The sequence below is a fragment of the Lichenostomus cassidix genome, chromosome 13, assembly GCF_008360975.1.
Source record: "Lichenostomus cassidix isolate B80296 chromosome 13, HeHo_3.0, whole genome shotgun sequence".
NCBI lineage: Eukaryota > Metazoa > Chordata > Aves > Passeriformes > Meliphagidae > Lichenostomus > Lichenostomus cassidix.
In genome coordinates, this window is record NC_139494.1 from 13,968,231 (window position 1) to 13,987,526 (window position 19,296).

General features: G+C 42.8%; 1 protein-coding gene across 9 annotated transcripts in view; it reads left to right on the top strand.

Moving 5' to 3' along the window:
* SGCD (sarcoglycan delta) overlaps positions 1-19,296 on the top strand; it is a 309,325-nt gene that overhangs the window by 257,444 nt on the left and 32,585 nt on the right. For all 9 annotated transcript variants that reach the window (XM_085073813.1, XM_085073812.1, XM_085073811.1 and 6 more), the window contains one exon: positions 13,766-13,838. In XM_085073813.1, the coding sequence (XP_084929939.1) occupies positions 13,766-13,838 (73 nt within the window). The remainder of the gene's footprint in view (positions 1-13,765; positions 13,839-19,296) is intronic.

Here is a 19,296-nt window from a genome sequence, read left to right on the forward strand (position 1 = left end):
CATTGGGATTTCCTAATGAAAACTGGGGATACACTCTGGGTTTGGGATGTGGGGATTGTTTCTTTTTTCTTTGGACTTTGTTTTTCTTTTTTAATTGGAGAAGCAAAGCTGTGGCAATTGTAAATTTTTAAACTTTTTTGATAGTTATATGGAATTAAGTGTCTGGTATTTGAATTTTTGTGCTCCCCAGTTCAATCCACGTTCTTTGGTTAGTCTGGGATTTGGTCAGGAATGTTTTCACATAGGACCAGACTGGGTAGCTCAGTGGTGTTCACCATTAGTCACACAGCAGTGCTGCTGTTATCTGTGAATGCACCAATACCTGTTTCATAGAGACTTGATTTGGATGCATCTGTTCATTCCAAACTGTTCCTTACTTCTCTTGTAAAAACAGACAGATCAATAAGGAGCTTGGAATTACATATATATAGATTATATATATATATCTTTATATTTTATATTATTACTATTATTATTATTACTATTGCTATAACTATTATTATTATTATTATTTCTAGATAGGAGATAGTATATTACTATTATATTATGTATAATATAAATGGGACTTGGTGTCCAACCCTTAAGATGTTTTGCTGCCTGCTGTCTGCTGTTCTAGATGGTTCCTCTTTTGGATGGGTGCAGCTCTTTGCAGGTCTCTCTTGTTACACACTGGACTAATTCAATCCAGCTGCACAAAGTTAGGTGGGCTTTGCAAGATAAATGTTGAACTTCACAAAATTAAGAGTATCTTTGTTAGCTTAAAACTTTGTAGAGGCCCGTTCAAAATCTTTGCAGTGTTACAGAGCTGGGGACATCTGTAACAATCCATGTTCTCCAACAAATCTCCCTTCATGCTGCACCCTTCAGAGCTAATTCATGTTGGAATCTTTGTGCAGGGCAGATGAAGTCGGGAGCAACAGTTTTGAAGTGTTTTCTTGGAGACCTTAAAATAAGAGAGATTTACATCATTGGTTTTAAAAACATACAGAACCTTTTCCTTACAAGCTGCAAGTACTCCCTTTTCAGATTACATACTTTAAAAAACTTGCTTTTAAGTTCCTCTGTACTTTCAAGAAACCAGGAATTAATTTTGATAGTTGTTTTGAGTTTCTGCCTTGTTTTAGCCTCCAGAATAAACAGCATCAAAAATCCAGCTGGTCACTGTAGTGCACTTTCCTTTTTACCTGCAATTGAGTGTTTCTCGAGTTTCATTTGACTTCTGCAGATCTATCAGAAAAGAAAAGGTAAAATTATACCACTGGTGATGTTACATGGCAAGTATTCCAATGACCTTGAGCTGCAATGCTTTCAGAGTTCATACTTGGCTTTGTTTTTCTCCAGCTTTGCTTCCCCAATCTAATTTTATCTCCGAAAGTGTTTGCCGTGGCTGTTTGCCATGCTGGGAAGTGTTAGACCATATGTTCGTATTTCTTCCCGTGTTTTTGTCTGCTCTGAAGGCCAGTCCGAGTTGTGGGGCACAGAGAGATTCCTTTGATCATTCTCCTGGTGTTTGGGGTCGCAGGTGCTGCTGGAATGTGTCTGCTGACACCCATCTATGCTGTGCAAATCATTTCAGCTCGTTCTTGTCCTTGCTGGACACGTACTTGTTGTAGAGGCAAGTGTGTGTCAACAACCTGGCATGAAAGTCATCCCACAGAGGTCAGAGCAGTCCTTGTGGCCAGCTCTGAATCCTGCCAGTGACAATTACTCTTTTCCTTGTACGGTCTTCAAAGTTTTCTCCTGGAAGTTCGTGCTCCAAACTGATGCTGAATCCTTGTCCTGAGCAAAGAGGTGCTCTCCTGTTTTGAAGTGAACCCTGCTCTGGGTATCTTGAGGATTTTTCAGCATTAGCAAGGGATAAAAAGAGGGAAGAATACACAGAATTATAGATTAAAAACAAATGCAAGTAGGACATACGAAGCATTTGATGGTGCTTCAAAAAATTGCACAGCACGGACAGTGCAGATTACCATATGAAAGTGCTTTTTATTTGATTTGTATTTTGGGGAGTTTTTTCTGCTTTATGAGCATTAAAGGACACAAAGAGACAGAGCTGACCACCTCTGCTTTTCATGTATGATGCAGTTTAGAGTACTTCAATGGTTTTGTATGATGTGGTGAATGCAGTCAGACCTGTCATCCCAGGAGAGGCTGGAGGAGGACAGTGGGAGGGGAAGAGCAGCCCTTGAGCCCTCTGGGGCTGTGTGACATCCACACAGCCTTTTCCAGACACACAGGGATTCTCTCTGCCTTGCTCACAGCTGGGAGCTCACCACTGCCTGGGTCCAGATGACTCTGGGGAAACTCATGTTTGCCTGCAAAAAGTCCTAAAGAAACTGAGCCTTACACCAACTCTGCTTTGCCTTTTTTGCCTCCAAGCTCATCTGGCAGTGCTTGTGTGCTCCTGGGATGGGATGGGATGGGATGGGATGGGATGGGATGGGATGGGATGGGATGGGATGGGATGGGATGGGATGGGATGGGAGCACATTCTCACTCTTAGCACCCCTTCCCTCCACAAGCTGCACTCCAAGGAATCTGAGCACCTCATGCTCTTTTAAAAGATCCTGCAGCAAACCTCAGAGCCTTTCCCATTCCTCAGAGCCCTGGCTCTGCTTTTGCAAGGCTTTGAGATTTCTGAAGGGAAAATCTGCCCCTTCTCTGCCCACGGTGGGGCTGTGTGTGGGGTGAAGTGCAGCCCTTCCTGCCAGCCCTGGCTGTGGTCAGCAGTGCTGTGGACAAACCCCAGGGGCTCCTAAACACAGATTTTTTGTGTAGGGGAGATAAATGAGCTGCTCCTAATTGAATTCATATTTGCTGCCTCATCCAGCAGAGCCCCTTCCCCCTCCCTCCTTCCCTCCAGAAATAAAACATGTCCAGACCGTCTGAAAAATGGGGCGTAAGAAGCACTCTTTAGTTAAAAGAGTATTAAAAAATAACTTCGATATATATTAATTACAATTTCATTTAATAGCTTATTGAACGTTGTAGCATTTATAAATAAAAGACAATCATAAAGCATTATTCTGACTGTTAATTAGCTCTATTTATTCTCCAGATTAGTTTTTAAATATGCCCTCTAGATGCCACTTGATACTAATTAACAGAGTTACATTATTATCTCTATAGAAAGGCATTTTTAATTAAATCTAAAGCAATTTAAATTAGCATGAGTTTTTACAGAAATTAAACTCTGGTCAGATGCTCAATTTAGCCTTATAAGACAACATCTGATGACATGCCAGTGTCAGTTCTCCCAAGGGCTGTGACATCTTTTTTTTTTTTGAGATTATTTTTTGAAGTTTGTTTTCAGGGAAACTTGCCAGTATCCTCTGGTGTTTAATATTTATGATGGATTTAACCAATTTTTTTAAAGACCAGCTATTGATGGGAACCCACATGCATTCCAGTGAGCTGAGATAAAGCCTCAAAAGCCACACTGCTGCAGCTTACAGGAGTCTGGCAGTCCCTGGGTTGGAGTGTGGAGGGAAGTTTGTGTGGGAGGTGGGATTGCATGGGCTGGATGCTGTCCTGTTACAAATCAACCACGCTTTTTAACCACTATTGAAATTCCCCTTTTGCTTTGCAACAAGGATGGGATGAATCACAAACCCACAGGGTCCCTTCTCTCCAACAGAACAATACAGGGATTGCTCCCACTCCCCAGAAAATGTGCCTCTCAGACTTTTAGATTAGCATGGCAGAAGCTTTCCTTCTAACGGAGCCTAATGATAAAAATTTGGCTAAAGCCTTCCCCTGTGGCAAACCCCAGCTAAAATAGCTGTATTTAGAGTGGGGCAGGATGTCTTTCATCTCCCAGCATAAAGACTGCAGGAGCAGTGTGACCCAGCCCAGCCCTCCCCAGCACCATGGCTGATTAAAACCTATCTTTGATCTCACCAACCTTTCCTGCCCTCCCTTCAAATAATTAACCACTAGCTCTATTTCTACCTTGTAGCTTTTTTTCCACTGCAGCCTTAGGGCAATGAACCATGTGGAGCATGTCAATGCTGACCATAGGGTAGACTTCCAGAAATGTTTGTTTGGGAACATATTTTGTTTAAGTTTCTCTCCAGCTGCCTGGGAATGCACCTGGAAAGAGGAGTCAGCTGTTGAAAGGTTATTGCAAATTTATTAATAAGTTTGGAGTAATTAAATCCAAGGCACATTTCCAGCATTTTATTTATGAGTTGGGTATTAAGGACTTCAGAGGGTTTAGTGGAGGAGCACCAACAATGAAAGCAGTGTAGTCCAGAAGTGCATGGCTATTTGCAAGAGCCTGTGGTGACAGGAGGAAGAGGAATGGCTTTAAACTAAAATAGATTAGATTTAGATTAGATATTATAAAAAAATAAGGTACTGTGGGGGTGGTGAGGCACCGAAACAGGTTGCCCAGAGAAGCTGTGGATGCTCCATTCAGGTTGGATGGAGCTCTGAGCAGCCAGATCTAGTGGAAGGTGTCCCTGCTGGTGGCAGGGGGTTGGAAATAGATGATCTTTAAGGTCCCTCCCAGTCCAAACCATTCCATGATCCTGTGACTCTCTAACAGCTCTTGCAGAGAGCTCTTCTCAATAGGAGCACTGGAGCTGTTGTTGGGGACAGAGGGAATTACCTGCTCTGCTTTTGCAGAACACAAGGTGTTGGGTTTGTTACTCATGGAAGGGTTAAAAATATGCTTTTTTGACACACTGTGGACAAGAGGAGAACAGGATTTAATGTGGATATGCTGAACTAATACATGTGTGTAAGCTGGCCCAGCTGTTTTAAGCTTCTTCCCATCTACAGACATTTTCAGGGATCCATTATTAGCTAGATCTGGGAGGAGCCCTGCGGAACTGTGGCTGCAGTGCCAGCCTGGTGAGAGGACTCTGCTCACATTTCCTCCATATTACACTTTTAGTGGCTTCTTGGCATGTCCTTTCCAGCTTTTGCTTGCTGCAATAGTTACAGCAGAGTAACTTTAATGACTTCAAGAGTAGTTATATTTTATTAAATAATCCACAAAGGTATTTGACTGGTATCAGTCATTTCCGAGGGTGGGTTAGGCTGGAAATTTAACAGTTTCCAGGAATTACCACCCATTTTTACAGCATGTACCCTTCTTCAGCAGCGATTATTTATGGGTCAGGACATGCATGGTTGCCCTTTACAGCAGCTATTATGATTTCCAAATGGCATTTTGCTGATGTGTTTGTGGCAGAGGGAACAACTCTGGTGGCCAAGTGTTGAAATCAGGACTAACCCAGAGAGCAAATGGAGCTTTCTGGTCTCACCACTGAGTCTGCTGCAACTTTCTGCCTGAGGGTAAATGCCAAGCTTGAATCTTTGTAGATTTTGGGTATTTCCCTGAAAAACATGTCCTTGCTACAGGTCTACAGCCTTTTGAAAGGAGACATGGTGCTGCAATACTACTTGTTTTCCAAAAGTGAGGCATTTTCCTGCTCTGATCCTTTTCCTTTGCAAGTGGAGTGGAGAGGAAGGTGCCTCTAACCCAGGCTGGCTCTGTGCTGCTGAAGCATGGACAGGGAATTCTCTGGAATACCTCACTGGGATCACAGCACTGCGGTGCTCCTGGCAACACGCTGGACCATCATCCTGGGGCCACAGCCCTTTCCCAGTTCACCCAGTTGCAGATGATCTCCAGTTTACTTAGGCTGCTTCACACTCGCTTCAGAGCTCCCTGCTGTGCTCTCAGCCAGGAAAGGAAGGAGCCACAACTGCTGGGACAGGCATTTGACCTTTTGCTGAAGATGTATGAACTTCTCCAGGCAGCAGCTGCAGCACTCAGTGCTCACAGCCCACAGGTGATTAGGCAGCAGCACTAATGCAGTCCTGCAGCAATTGCCAAGCTGTCGTGTACTCATTGGTCCTGCAGGAAGGGGACAGGGAATAAAATGAGGGAAGTAGGGAAATGTGCTGACAAATGAAGGTACCAGGGTTCAGCACTGGCATGAGCAAGGCTGGAAACAGCCTCTGCTGTCTGCAGCGTTCAGTCGAGGCAGTGCAGTTCTGTCAGATTTCTTTGTGCTCCTTGCAGAGCTGTGATGATGGGAAAAAATTGTGTTTAGCAAAATTAAAGGGTAGTGGAAGGCAAAAGCATGTGTTTCCTATCAGTGGTTAAAGCCACGAGAAATTCTTTTTTGCTCTCAGTTAGGAAATGTGCTGTTGCTGTATCTGTGTAGAAGTCGGGTCACAAAGTGATTTAACCCATAATCAGCAGCGACAAAGAATTTAACAGCTATGTAGAAAAGAAGCCTGATTTGTTTGGGTTTAGGGTTTGGTTTTTTTCGCAGAGGTTGAGATGCGATTTTTGGATGTCGTCTTTCAAACAAAGTATTTCTCCCATTCTGCAAGGGAAGGAATTAAAATCACCAATTCTTGAATGAACACTTCTGATAGCTCCCCTGCCTTGAGGGCAATAGGTGTAGACACTGCTTTCCATTCTTTTTAATGGCAATTCCAACCACCCTTGCTCTCCTTTTTTCAAAATCCACTCACCCAGATTGCAAACTTGTCTTTTCTTGGCAAGAACAATCTGTGTTGAGAGAGAGAGATACTGAGGAGTTTTCCTTGTGTTTGCTTTTATTTAAAGTACATTCCAGGCTGAAAGGATAGCATTTATGTAAAGTGTATAGGCTTCGAGTCCAGGCTGAAATGTGTGTTCAGATTGTGTTCCCTTAATCCTGTTTGAGGAAAAAGAGGAATCATCCACCATCAGATTAATATTGATTAAATGTCACAAGGATTATGAAAGAAACACACTGTACACTTACCAAACACTGAAATCAAGTTTAAAAGTGTGGCAGATTTATACTTTATTTCCTAAGTGTCTTCCCCAGCTGATCTGTTTGAAGCTCACATAATACTCTCCGTGATAAATTTCCACTGTGTATTCCCACTTCAGGTGCTCCCCTGAGTTCCTTTGCAACTTTGCACAAGAATGCCGAGAAGAGCTTCAAAGGAATTCAGTGATGGCATTGCTATTGTTGAGCTGCAGGAAAAGTGTTGAAGGACCCCCAAACTAGTCAAGAAGGAAATATCTAGAGGTCAGCACAAGTTGTAGCAAGCTTTCTTCCTTTGTCTGTTCTCAGTTTGGGTGCGAGCACATCTGTTCTTTTTTGTTATTCCCTTTATATTTCTCAGACAAATGAACTGTGGCAGGGAGGCTGTTGAAGGTGGTGTGACTGCAGGAACATACATCACTAATGACCCACTTGCTCGTCTCAGAGCTTGCAGCTCATCTTGTTGTTTGCAAGTTTTCCAGCTTAGACCCAGGCTCCATTGATTTCTTGGGACTCTGAGTCAGAGAATTGTTTCTCCTCCACCCAGCAGGGCTGGAGCCACAAGGAGTTCCCATCTAGCCTAACTCAGCCACAGCCCATTGCTAAGGCTTGGCTCACTCCCTGTGTGCATAAAGTGCCAAGACCAAGAGCTAAAAATAATCTATGAGAAATGCAATAGAATATTTTTTTTAATTATATCACATTTTTATTATAAACACTTTGTTGATGCTGCACATGATTTCATTATTGCCCTTATTATTCAGGATTTCTTGATTGCCTTAAGAGAACAACTTCCCGATTCTTAGACAAAAAAGGCAGACAGACAGACAGACCTTTTCAGTGAGTTATTTTTGTAGAATCCTGGAAAGAAACGTGAATGAAGCTTTATGGCTTTTGTTCAGTGCACTGGCTTAACCTAACCAGGCTATTATTGGACCCTGAAATAGAGCTCTTATTGATTTCAGATTTGATGGGATTCAAGGGGAGCAACAGCAATTACTATGCTCACCCATTTAAAAACATAAATTAAGGATGAATAAGGCTTTTAAAGCTTGGAATTAGAAGAAGCAGTCACAAATAATTTCTACCTGCATTGTATTGGATTTCCTTCCTGGGCATCTGTTTGCACAGACTTTCTGAGACTGTCACATATTATCCTGATGAGACCTGCAGAGGAGAGAAGCTCCTCAGATGGGTGTTTTCATGAACAAATTGCTCAATGTGTCCTGATCAATAATAGTGGGAATAAAAGTAGTTTATGGAGACCAACAGCACACTGCACATTGCCTCTTGAGTGCAGCTAGAAAAAAATCATAGCAAATCCTTCTGCTTCCCCCTTCGTTTGCAGTCCTGCATCAGGTGAGCATTGAAGAGAAGATACACTAAAGCCAACTTTATTTCCAGGTTCATCACAGAGCTGTGAGACTCCACTCCCCTTGGAAAGCAGTGATACACAACTCTAAAGGTGTACTGCAGGTCTGGAATTACTACTAAAGAGTGGGAAAGAAATGTGTTTTCTGGAAAGAAAAAGGAAAGTGGGGAATAGCTAACCAGGTTTATCTGCCTCTGAGTGGAAACCTGATGTCTCCCTGCATTCTGCTCACCCCAAAGAGCTGTTCAGCTGATTGCCACCTACCCTGGACAGCAGGAGAATCAATCATTACTCTAAAAATATGTCTCATTTCATTGCATTTGAGCTCCTCTTCTCTCTCTTCCAGCCGAGAGCAGGGGAGGTCCAGAGCAGGTTTTGTGCAGAGGGAGTGGGTTGTGATCAGTGTTTTGCCATGATGGCAGGAGCAGGTTCTGCCCTTCCTTGGCACCAGGGAAGATGCCAGGGCAGTGCCAGCAGCTCAGGTACTTCTGCAGCACAAAGGGAAAGCAAGAGGCTGCTGGAAAAGCTGATTTTTGGGTGCTTTGTGTTCCTCTGGTTCATCTGTTGCTGGTTAAGTTACACCTTCCAGCTGAGATCTGCTTTTTTCATGGGGTGTTTGTGCTCCTCCATTTCCAAACCCTGAAACTGGACTGTAAATGTTCTCCTGCCTTGAGACTCTTGATTTTTGTTCTTGAATGAAGTGAACACATACAGGGGTCTTTGACTCCTCATATCTTATGCTCTGGAAGTGGGGGAAAAGCCAGAAAACCAAACACTCTTTGAGTGAATCTTTATGGTGATTCAAAATACTTTAGGAAGATCCTGTCATATGCTTTATAAGTTCCTGACTGATTGTGTGGAATTAAGTTATTGGGCAGAGAACCAGCTAATGGAAACACATTGATGAAATCATTTTTGAGGGACATTAAATGGAACTTAAAATAAAGCTGAAATGGCTTTATGGATTTTTCAGTCAAACTGTTTATGAACATTTATCGGTGGTAAATTACACAGTGTCAGAAGAGGGAATCAGTATAATAGAAGTCTCTCTGATATAATACTGTGAGAAAGAATAATTTATTGCCTAGGGATGTACAGTACAGTGTGTTTAAATACTAATGATATTATTGTTTTCTTCTGTCTTTGGCTGATTGCACATAAGTTACCCTTAGCAGCAGCAGAGAGTCTCATGTGATGAAAAGAAAATCAGTACTTTGCAATGAAATAGAGATTTTCTGTTATGCATTTTTTGTGGCAGATAGAAAATGTTTTAATAACAGATAATTCAGGAAGCAGAAGCTGTGTTGTACAATAATAAATGTAGGTTACATTTGCTTTATACTCAGTAAAAGGGGAAGAGAGATAGAACAGCTTTGATTGAAAAGGGAGATTGTAGCAGCTGATCCTTGAACTGTTGGAGCTGTTTGTTAATACCATTTGCCAAAACCCATCATTGCTCAGGTAGAGGACAGTGAAAATAAAACTAGAGGAGTGCAAGGCTAGAAGGAAACTGATGGTCCTAAAAACACTGCCTCTTGGTTTTGAGACACCTCATCACCCAGTCAGGAATTTGTCAGATCTGTTATATTGTCTGTCCCATCTAACTGAAAAACTGCTCCCATTGTAGCTCCTCTTTTGGCTGGAGAACACTCACTTTCCTTCCCAAATATATTCAGGACCAGTTTACTGCCACTCATGTAAGCATTGGCTCTCATATAAACATGGGCTTAGAGCCAGTAGTTCTTTTTCCTTCATGTTATTTACCCTCCTAATGTACTTATGCACAGCATGAGTATCCTTCCCTAGCACATCATGCTGCTCAGCTACACAGCCAAGTCCTTCCAGGCTTCTTTGTAGGGTAGATTTTCCCTGTTTGTGCAGTCATGACAGTATTTCTTCTCTGTACACTCTCCTCACTGGGGATGAGCAGGGGGGGTACATAATAGTTCAAGGATTCACTGATGATTCTTAAAATAATGTGATTTTTTTTTTCATGTTCCTGTTAGACTTTCTTTTTGCCTTTCAGTTTAATGTCACGTTTGCTTTCCCTTTGACTCTGTCACACTGCCATGAATCCTGAGTAGCAGTCAGCTTTTATCCAGGGATATTATATCTTGGAAGCTTTCAACATGCAGAAGAAATTTTTACTGCTTTCTAAGCACATGACCTTGGACTCCATATTTTCAGTCATATTTTCAAACAACATCCCAGTTCTCCTCAGCAGAGCCAGAACAGCCCAATTCAATGACAACAGCACATTCCCCTCAAACTTTCCTTCTTTTTTTGCCAAAGCCTTGTCACAGTTGGATTCCATGATCTTAAGGGTCTTTTCCAACAGTAGTGATTCTGTGATTATAAAGCCACTAGATGAGGTCACTTCCTCCAGCCTTCACTTTCAACACCATCCAGCACTGATGCTGTCAAAGCCTGGCTGGACACTTCCACGGTGGCCAAAAGCCAGACTTTGACACAAATGTCCAGTGGAGCTAAAATATTTCAAGGCAGTTCTTTCCCTCGGGAGCTGCTGATCCCCCAGTAAAACACTGAGATTCTCCAGCAGAGAACAGAGGGGCTGGAGGGAGGAAGGAGTATCTTTGAGATCTAGAAAATTCCCAGAACACAGAAAGAAGAGAGTGGTTCTTTACTGAAATCATCAGGCAGCAGGTTGAAACAGAAATAAGAACTTCTCCAGAGTATTTAATTCATTCATCAATGGCTATCTCTACAGCTCCCTGCTGTAGAAAGGGGGACACTTGAGATGGGAATTGGGTGAGGTGAGGGAAGTTTATCAGTGTCTCTCAGTGTGGATGACACACCAATTCAAGGGGACCCTGAGCTGCTGACAGACAAGGGAGGGATGTCTCACTCCTGGTGCCTCAGCATCCCCTCGTGGCTGATGTCCTGCTCAGTGACAGGGACAGGTGGCCCTTGGGGACAGTCTGTGTTCTTAGAGGAGAATAATAAGGAATTACACTGTCAAGGCAGGAAGCATTATCAAGGCAGGGAGTGTCCACTTCTAATTCAGATCAAAGGAGAGAAACAGAAGGGTTTGGAAATCTCCTTCCTGTTCCTGGTCGTGAGGGATTTTTTCATGGATCTGGAATAAGGCAGACAGGAAAAGAGGGTTTGAGAAGTCTGTAGGGAAAGGAAAACTAGGAGATGGAGGAAATAAATACCAAGCTCTTTATTTTCAACCTTGAAATGACTACTTTTGGGTTTTCACAGACCTTGCTTCCAAAGTTTCTGCATTTACACTAAATTATGAAAGCCAGGAAAACCCCAAGTTAAGAAATCAGTTAAAGTTTCTCCTTACTCTGCAGGCATTTCTGGTTACAGGCAGTTAATTATTTTGAGCTTTGCTTGACTTGAATATCCAGCTGAAGGTGTCTAAAAATGAATCAAAATGCCCAGCATAAAGTCACCATTTAAGCTGTGTGGGTGGAAAGGGTACAAGAATATCTGTGTACATCTCTCCAGCTGCACCTCCTCATCTCCCTCCCCTCAAAAATCTCTGTTTTATTATGCAGATAAGCACAGGCTGGATGTTTTGCTACGTTTCATTGCAAAGCCAAGAGCCAAGGTGATGGTGTGGATAAGCAGAGATTTAAATCGTTTGGAAACTGTTGAGAGAGGACAGATCTGATAGTAACAACCTTCATGGCTGGCAAGTTACAGCTGCTTATGACAACTTGTAACAATGAAGGCTTATAGGAATGTTTAAAGCCAGATATCTGTATTTTGCCATAGGATCAGTTTCAATACCCAAGTATAAAGCTTCAGACTTCAGGCTGTTTTTATCATCTCTGAGTTTAGTTGCTTTTTCTCTGGGTTAAATAGAGTTGTGTTTTTTTATAAATGTTGGAGTTCTTGTTGTCATTCTGATTTTTTTTTTCTCTAACACAGTGGGATGGCTTAGCTAATTTATTTCAGTGCAAGGAAAGTGTAATCTTACAGAAGCCACAGGTGTTTCTCACTTACAGCAGCAGTTACAGCAGGATGTTGTCTTAACGTGTTCTGCACCATCTCAGAACATCTGTTATTCTCTAATGATGATTTCAAACTGCACACAGCTAACAGTTACCATAGCATGTGTTAGGAGAGGTCTCAAACTGCACACATAAAAGTTTTCATCACTAGTTTGCACCACTAACTTTATCAAACTAAAATTTAAAGAAATAAAAAAACTCCACCAGCGCTGTCTGGCACTGAAATTGCTGTGCTGACTGCAGGTAATGAATGGCTAATTGTTCACAATATGTCTGAAAGCATGACCACGGGTTTAGATTGAAGAATATAGGTCATGCTTGCTCACTGGGCTGGCAGCTCTATATTGGAGAACAGGAACATTAATTTCTAGTGCACTCTGTGTGTGAGACAGTTAGTAGCACTCTCAGCTGTGTTTTAATTGGGAGTTTCAGTGGGAGCAGGAACGTGATGTTCTGCAGCAGAGTGTCGCTGACAGCACCTGGGGACTCCTGTGCTCCAGCAGAGTGTTTTAAAAGTAGAACAGGCTCCGAAAAAAAGCAAGGAGAAGTCCAGAGGATTTGCTTCACAGTGATTGATTCAGAAAGCCTGGACTTTTCAGGGAATCAGAGGAGGTCGGGAGGGTCAGGTCACCATCAGTGTCTAACTACAGAGTCTCCTCAAGCAAGGCCAGTTGGCACATGAGGACATGAGGAGACTCAGTGGCTGAAAGATGAAGTGAGACCAATTCAGATTAGATGCACATTTTAAATGAGAACAGTTAGTGGAAAGGTTTGGCAGGGATGGCAGGGGCTGCCTTTGGCTTACAGCAATGATGTGAGGAGAACACTTCTTTCCAGAGAGCAGGGATTGATCACAAAATATGGACCCAGGTTAAGGCTGGCTGGGTGAAATGGCCCAACTGGGCTATACAGGTGGCCATGAAGAGGATTGCAGTGGTCTGAAATTTAGGCAATTTGTTCATAGCACCCAGCAGCTCACAGCTCATGATTTAAGGCCAGTCAGCAAATGGGGTAATGCAGCTTCCCTGTGTGTCTGAGAGAAGGGCAACAAGCAGAAGTTAAATCACTTCTGGGTCACACACTGAGCTGGTGGCCAGGCTGGGGCTGGAGCAGAGTCTGTTTGTGCTGCCCTGCATCAGGGGAGCTCCTCTCTCCTTTTCCCCTGGCAGGAGCACAGCCTGACTGGAGAGGTGTTTGCAGGGATCAAGTCAAAATTTGCTTTTCTCCCTCTCAGTTACCTCTGAGAGCCCAGCAAAAGAAATAATGTCATGACATGCATCCAGGTTCATTAATGAGGGATGTAGCTGGATTAGGTCCCTGATTACCAAAGGATATCTTTTCCAAGTTCCTTGCATCAGCTGGGTCAGCAAACTCTCCCCAAGCTGGGGTGCAAGCAGCTGCTTTTCCAGCCAGAAATGCAGTTTACAGGCAAATCCCACATGTAATCAAGGCAACCAATTGCAGGTGACCAAGGTCTAGCTTTTCTGGGGACAGAAGGGATGTGCAAGAGAGAAGTGGGGTCAGGCAATGGGTTAAATTGCACCTAGGTATGATTTGACAATCACTCCCCTGATAACAGCTTATAATGTTTACAATTTGTCTTCTGTTTTGTTTTGTGATTTCAGGAGCAGAAGGCACAGTGTTCCCTAAATCTATAGAAACTCCCAATGTCAGGGCAGACCCCTTCAAGGAACTAAGGTAAACTTTGGAATATGGTTTAATGGTAACTCAGTGGAGCCTTGTTGGAGTTGTGCTTACTGCTGGGCATCATTTCTGCTTTTGCATAAGAGCTTGGGGATTCAGTCTGGAAGGCATCACAGAGAGGATGCCATGGAAGAGAAGGGTTCTGCCATATTTACATGTGATATGACCAAACTAAAGGCAATCCCAGGTCATGAGAGCAGCATTTCTGCTCTGTAATGTGCTCTGCATAGCCTGGGCTCAGCATTTGGAAAAAAAAAAAAACAAAGTAATTTTTTCCTGGTTGTGCAGGAAGGTACTGAAGTCTGTTCTGGATCACAGGGAGTAGCAGCAGGCAAAAGGATAATGCTCTCCAGTATTATCTGTCCTGCAGAAATGCAAACCTTCCCTGACCTGCACAGGGCATAGCTGTGCATGTGTGTAACTGCTGACACTTGCAGAGATGCCACTTGCTGACAGCATTGTGCCAGGAGGGAATAAACAGCACAGCTCCTGGGAGCCAAGTCTGCCCTCAGGCTAATGCTGGGCATTATATTTATTTTGGTTTAAAAAATAATTTTAAGAAAAGTGTGGCACAGGTCAACTTGGATGATTAGTCTCTGGAAATACACTAATCATATGGCCTAATAAATTATTGACTGATCTCCTGATATCTTCTGACCAAGAGTGCTCTAGGGGTTTGCCTCAATACTCAAATTATCCCTCCTTAGAAAAAGAGAGAGAGAGAGAGAAAAATACATATTAAAAAACAAAAATGCAGAAGGACATTTTGTCCTTAAATCTTGGGTTGCAAACTTTTTTTTGCTGTCAGGTGCTGGGGATGGAGCAATCTTGAGCCAGCTGAAGTTGAGCATGAGTGCTGCAGGTTTTCAGCAGATGCAGGGGGGTGAGAGAGCAACTCTCACTGATTCCCTGCTCTGACACCAGGGACAGTCATGGCCCAGCCAGGTCACCATGGAAGATGTAGAATATCCCATCTGCCTTCCCTTGGGTCTGTCTCCACCTTTCAGTTTCCCCCAGGAAACTCTGATTGTTCCAATTTCCCACTCTGGGGATCATCTGTCAGACAGCAAGTGCAGTGGAGGTGTGATTGGGTTTGTTATGAAAGTTTGTTCTCTGTCTCCCTGCAGTAACTCTAACCCTGCCTCGTGGTTTTCCCAGTTTGGGTTTACTTCCTTTCAAACAAGAGGAAATGTGGCCTTTGCTCACTGTGACATGCAGCTGGCAGGGCAGCCCAGGGGCTGGGAATGGTGGGGAAAAACTCTCCATTTCCCTGGAAAAGCCAAGCAAACAAAGACTGCAGCGGGTGGGTGGATTTCTAGGTGAGCTCCAGGTGACAAAGGCTTTCTGACACAGCCTGTGTTTAGGGACATTTTCATTTAAAAATAAAAAAAGGCAAGATTGTGGTTAAAATATCCAGCAGCATCTCCATAACTTACAAAACCAGGTCTTGAGCAGTGCAAAAGAGACACAAGATTTAAGTCCAAATTTGTATTTACTTAAGACTTTCTTTTAATGGGAGGGGGAAATAGTCCAAATAAGTGTAGGATGTCATATTGGTGGGGGAAAATGTGAATTAAAATGACCTTAATCTGATTGACTATGCTTCTGTTTCAAAGCGAATTAAGCTGAATAAAACTGAAGTGAATTAATGGCAGTATCCATGCAAGGGATTGATTTGTATCTTTAATCTGCTTTAAATTCATGTTGTTATTTCACTTGTTTTGTGTGGAGAGCTGTTAGGTAGCTGACTTCCTTTCAAATTAGGGGTCTGAGTGAAAAAAAAACTGTAAAATCTGTTGGGGTTTTTGTGGGTTTTTTTAAAGGAAAATTATTGAATAGAATTTACCTCGGGGTAAAAAGTCCCACAGACTCCTAAAATATTTTGTCTGCTTCTGACAATTTTATCTTGGCAAAAGTAAATGTTTTTGCAGCATCCTGAGAGGAAAAGAGGCAGTGGTGGCACTGTGTAGGGAAAGCAAAGTTTTCCAAGAGCAAATGCTCTATTGCTCCCCAAACCAAGATCCATCCATCTCTCTCTACATCTTGGATCACTGGCTGCTTCTTAGGTAAAACGTTGCCTTTTGGGGGCAGTGCATGGTTAATAGTGAAAATAATCTTACTCTGAGGGGAGATTTTGTGCTTCCTTCCTATTTTGGTAGCAGACTGTGTGCATAAAGTGTCCTTTTTGCCTGTTTACAAGGATGCTGCAGTGAAATGGGACTGGATGAGATGAGCCCTGAGCTGTCCCACATCGCTGGGAAAGCAGCCATGAAAACACACACTCAGTAGCTGGCTTGAGTCTAAAAGACCTTTTTCTGCAATAAATAGTTCAAACTTTCTTTCCTGCTTAGGCTGAAGTTGGGTGGAAAGTGCACATTCAGCTCTGCAGGTGCCCCAAGGCACCTCCAGCCTCCATCTCTTTTCTAAACCAAAAGATTACAATCCGGTGGTGATTTCTCCCTTTGCTCTTGTCAGTGCCCACTCCTGCTTTTTTTTAGGCTTCAAAATGAGGCAGCAGCGACTGTTGCTGTTGTGAAAATAGCAGAGCAGCTGCTCCTGTCCCAGCTGGGAGTCAGGACACCTGGATGTCCTCCTTGCCTTGCTCCTCTCTGAACAGACACACTGATTCCCTGGCAGGACGGGCAGGACGTGCCACTCATCTCTGGTCCTTCTTTTCCTCCCACCTCCCCAAGGCCTTCAGTCATGCTCAGGTGTGTCACAACAACTGACACTCTCCAGGTGACAGGACACTTGTTCTCAACAGGCTTTCTGTCCTTTCAGCTCAGGGATGGTCTTCATAATTCAGCTGTGTTGGTAAATCAGCTGCTAAAGGTGCTCACTGTCCTGCTGGTCCTCTTTTCTCAGTGTCCTTTTGAAAACACTTTTGTCCTCAGTGGTTTAGGAGACAGTTCCAGTGGGAATATGTGCACAGCCTGTTCTTAACGTGCTAAGCCCACACAAGGCTGCAAGAATTGGATTTGTGCTTGTTTGAGCTCTAGACTTGGCTGCAGACAGACTCAAGTGTCCTAAAACAATGCTGCTCAGTGTCCACTGTGGTAGGAATGCCAGAGCTCATTAATGTCTTGTTTAATGCAGGATGTAATTAACAGCTTGTGTTTCCTACCTGGGCTCTAGAATATTCTTTCATAGTGATCGAAAAGCTAGAGATGGTTGACAAATTATTTGATTTACTTCTGTGAACATTTTCATGGTTTTACTTATTTAAAGTAATTGTAGACTCCTGAATGTGTTTGTTGTTGTTTGTTGGGTTCTAAACTGGTCAAAAGCTGTAAAAAGGAAAGCAAACAAATTCAAATTATTTTCAAATACTTAGAAGGTTTAGCATTGCCATCTGGTATTGTCCAAAAATAGTCTAAGGGGAGGGCTTGGGAATTTGTTTGGACATCGAAATATTTGTACTCATCTGCATTGACACTTTTTGAAGCAGGTTGGTGCCTTTGACATATGGTAATGTGATTACTTTTGTATAAAAGTTGAATTCAATATGACCTTTTCTCACTGGATTATTTTAGTAGCACCCAAGTAACTTGTCAAGAGCCTGCCTTGAGAGCCTCTCTCCTTGACATTGGCAGGAATCAACTGCCTTTTTCTATTTACATTCTTCCAAAAAACAAATACATGCCAGGGAGGCTAACAGAAATTGTCCATCAGACACAAGATCAGCACTCTTCCGAGGTGAGGGATAAAGGCTGGACTAGCCAGTGAATAAGGAAAAAGGGAAATAGTTTGAGGGGAGAGGATTAAAAGGAGGGTGATGGAATATAAGAAGAAGTATCAGGAGGATGTTACTGAAGTGCCAAGTGCTGGGAGCTGGGGACAGGGTGGTGTTGGAGCAGAGCTGCCTGAAGTGCCAATGTCCAGGTCGTGCTGCAGCTTGGAAACCTGCTCTAGGGTATTTCTGTTCCCAGAGTTAAATAAAAAGGAGTCAGACAGCATGAAATTCACTCCATGAGGGGCAAGCACACACCTGGAATTCATCCACAGATACTGTAGGTGGAAAATGCAGTAAATCGCTCATCCAAGGCCAGGAAGTCAAGGGATGACTGTTTTTTTTTTTTTTCTATAATGCACAAATATAGTTAAGGGAGAATTAATCCCTTGGGCTTAAAGAGGTAGTTTTGACTCAAGTTAATTATGAAGCACTGAAAGAACGAAACAGCAGATGAAATGTGTTGCTGCTTGATTTTATTAGTGCAATTCCACCTTAGCACCTAGAGCACTGAACTATCCAAACAGTCCAAGTGAGACCTATTGTAACAAAAACCAATTTAAATACAGTGCTGAACTAACTCAACAATACTGATTTTGAAAACCAGTAATTCTTAGGGAGTTAAGGTTTCTCTCAGCTGTGTTTCACAAGGCACCATAGATAAGTAGGAACACAGATAATATTTCTGTCAAAAACCAATTACGTTAGTAGTGATGAAGAGGAGAAAAATTAGAGGATGTGCGAAAAATGAATGGTATGAAAGAGGAAGTAATTGGTGAGAAATGAAAGTCATTTATAAAGACTAATGGGTGAAACTGAAATGCTGTTTAGTTCAAAGAAAACACTTGTGGATTCCTGTGAGGTATCAGCAAGGGGGAAATGACCACTGTACCCTTGTATCTAGCTGGTGTTATTTTCTGATTGATTTTCCAGAAGGGATGCAATTTATTTCTCTGTTAAAGCAGTGCAATCCCAATAATTTTGGTTGTCCTATAATCTAAAAAGACAAGAGATTATCCTTCAGATGAGCTTTATCTTCCACATTGGAACAAATATAGCTATTTTCAGTTATTTTCAGATGGGTTGAACCATCTCTACTAAAGTCAACACAAACCTGTTCATGTACAATTAAAAGCAGAGACCAGGTTCCTGGTTTCTAAACTTCAGGCTAATTTCAGTGGCCCTTTGGTGAATTGCTTTCAAATGACAGACATCATCATCACCTCATTTTCTGACCGAGGATACCACATCTGATCTCACAATTTTCCCATGGCAGCCAAGCCTTCCTGACACTCTTGCTTTTGGAGAGACTTTCCCAGAGCATATCATTAAGCAGCACAATTGCAGCTGAAGCAATAACTCCAGACAGAGACCAGTTTAACTTCCCCAGGGCCCTGACTAAACCCCAACAGCTGGGTTCATTCTTCTCTCCCTGCATTTATTCTGTAGGGGTTTCCTGATGCAAACAAAGTCTTTTTCAGGGAGATATTAATCGTCAATCCTGGCTGTTATCTCAGATTGAATACCTTTCTTGTATACAAGATCTGTATCCTGCCTAGCTGCGTTGTGCCCAGATTCTAGCTTTCAGCAGCAGAATGTCACTTGCTCCACAATCAGAGCCTCCATCTGACCTTCCAGTGCTGCTCACAGAGGTGTGAGAGCCACAACTCCTCTGGGACTTGAGAGAAACTCCGTCCCTGTGACCAATCTGTACAGTCAGGC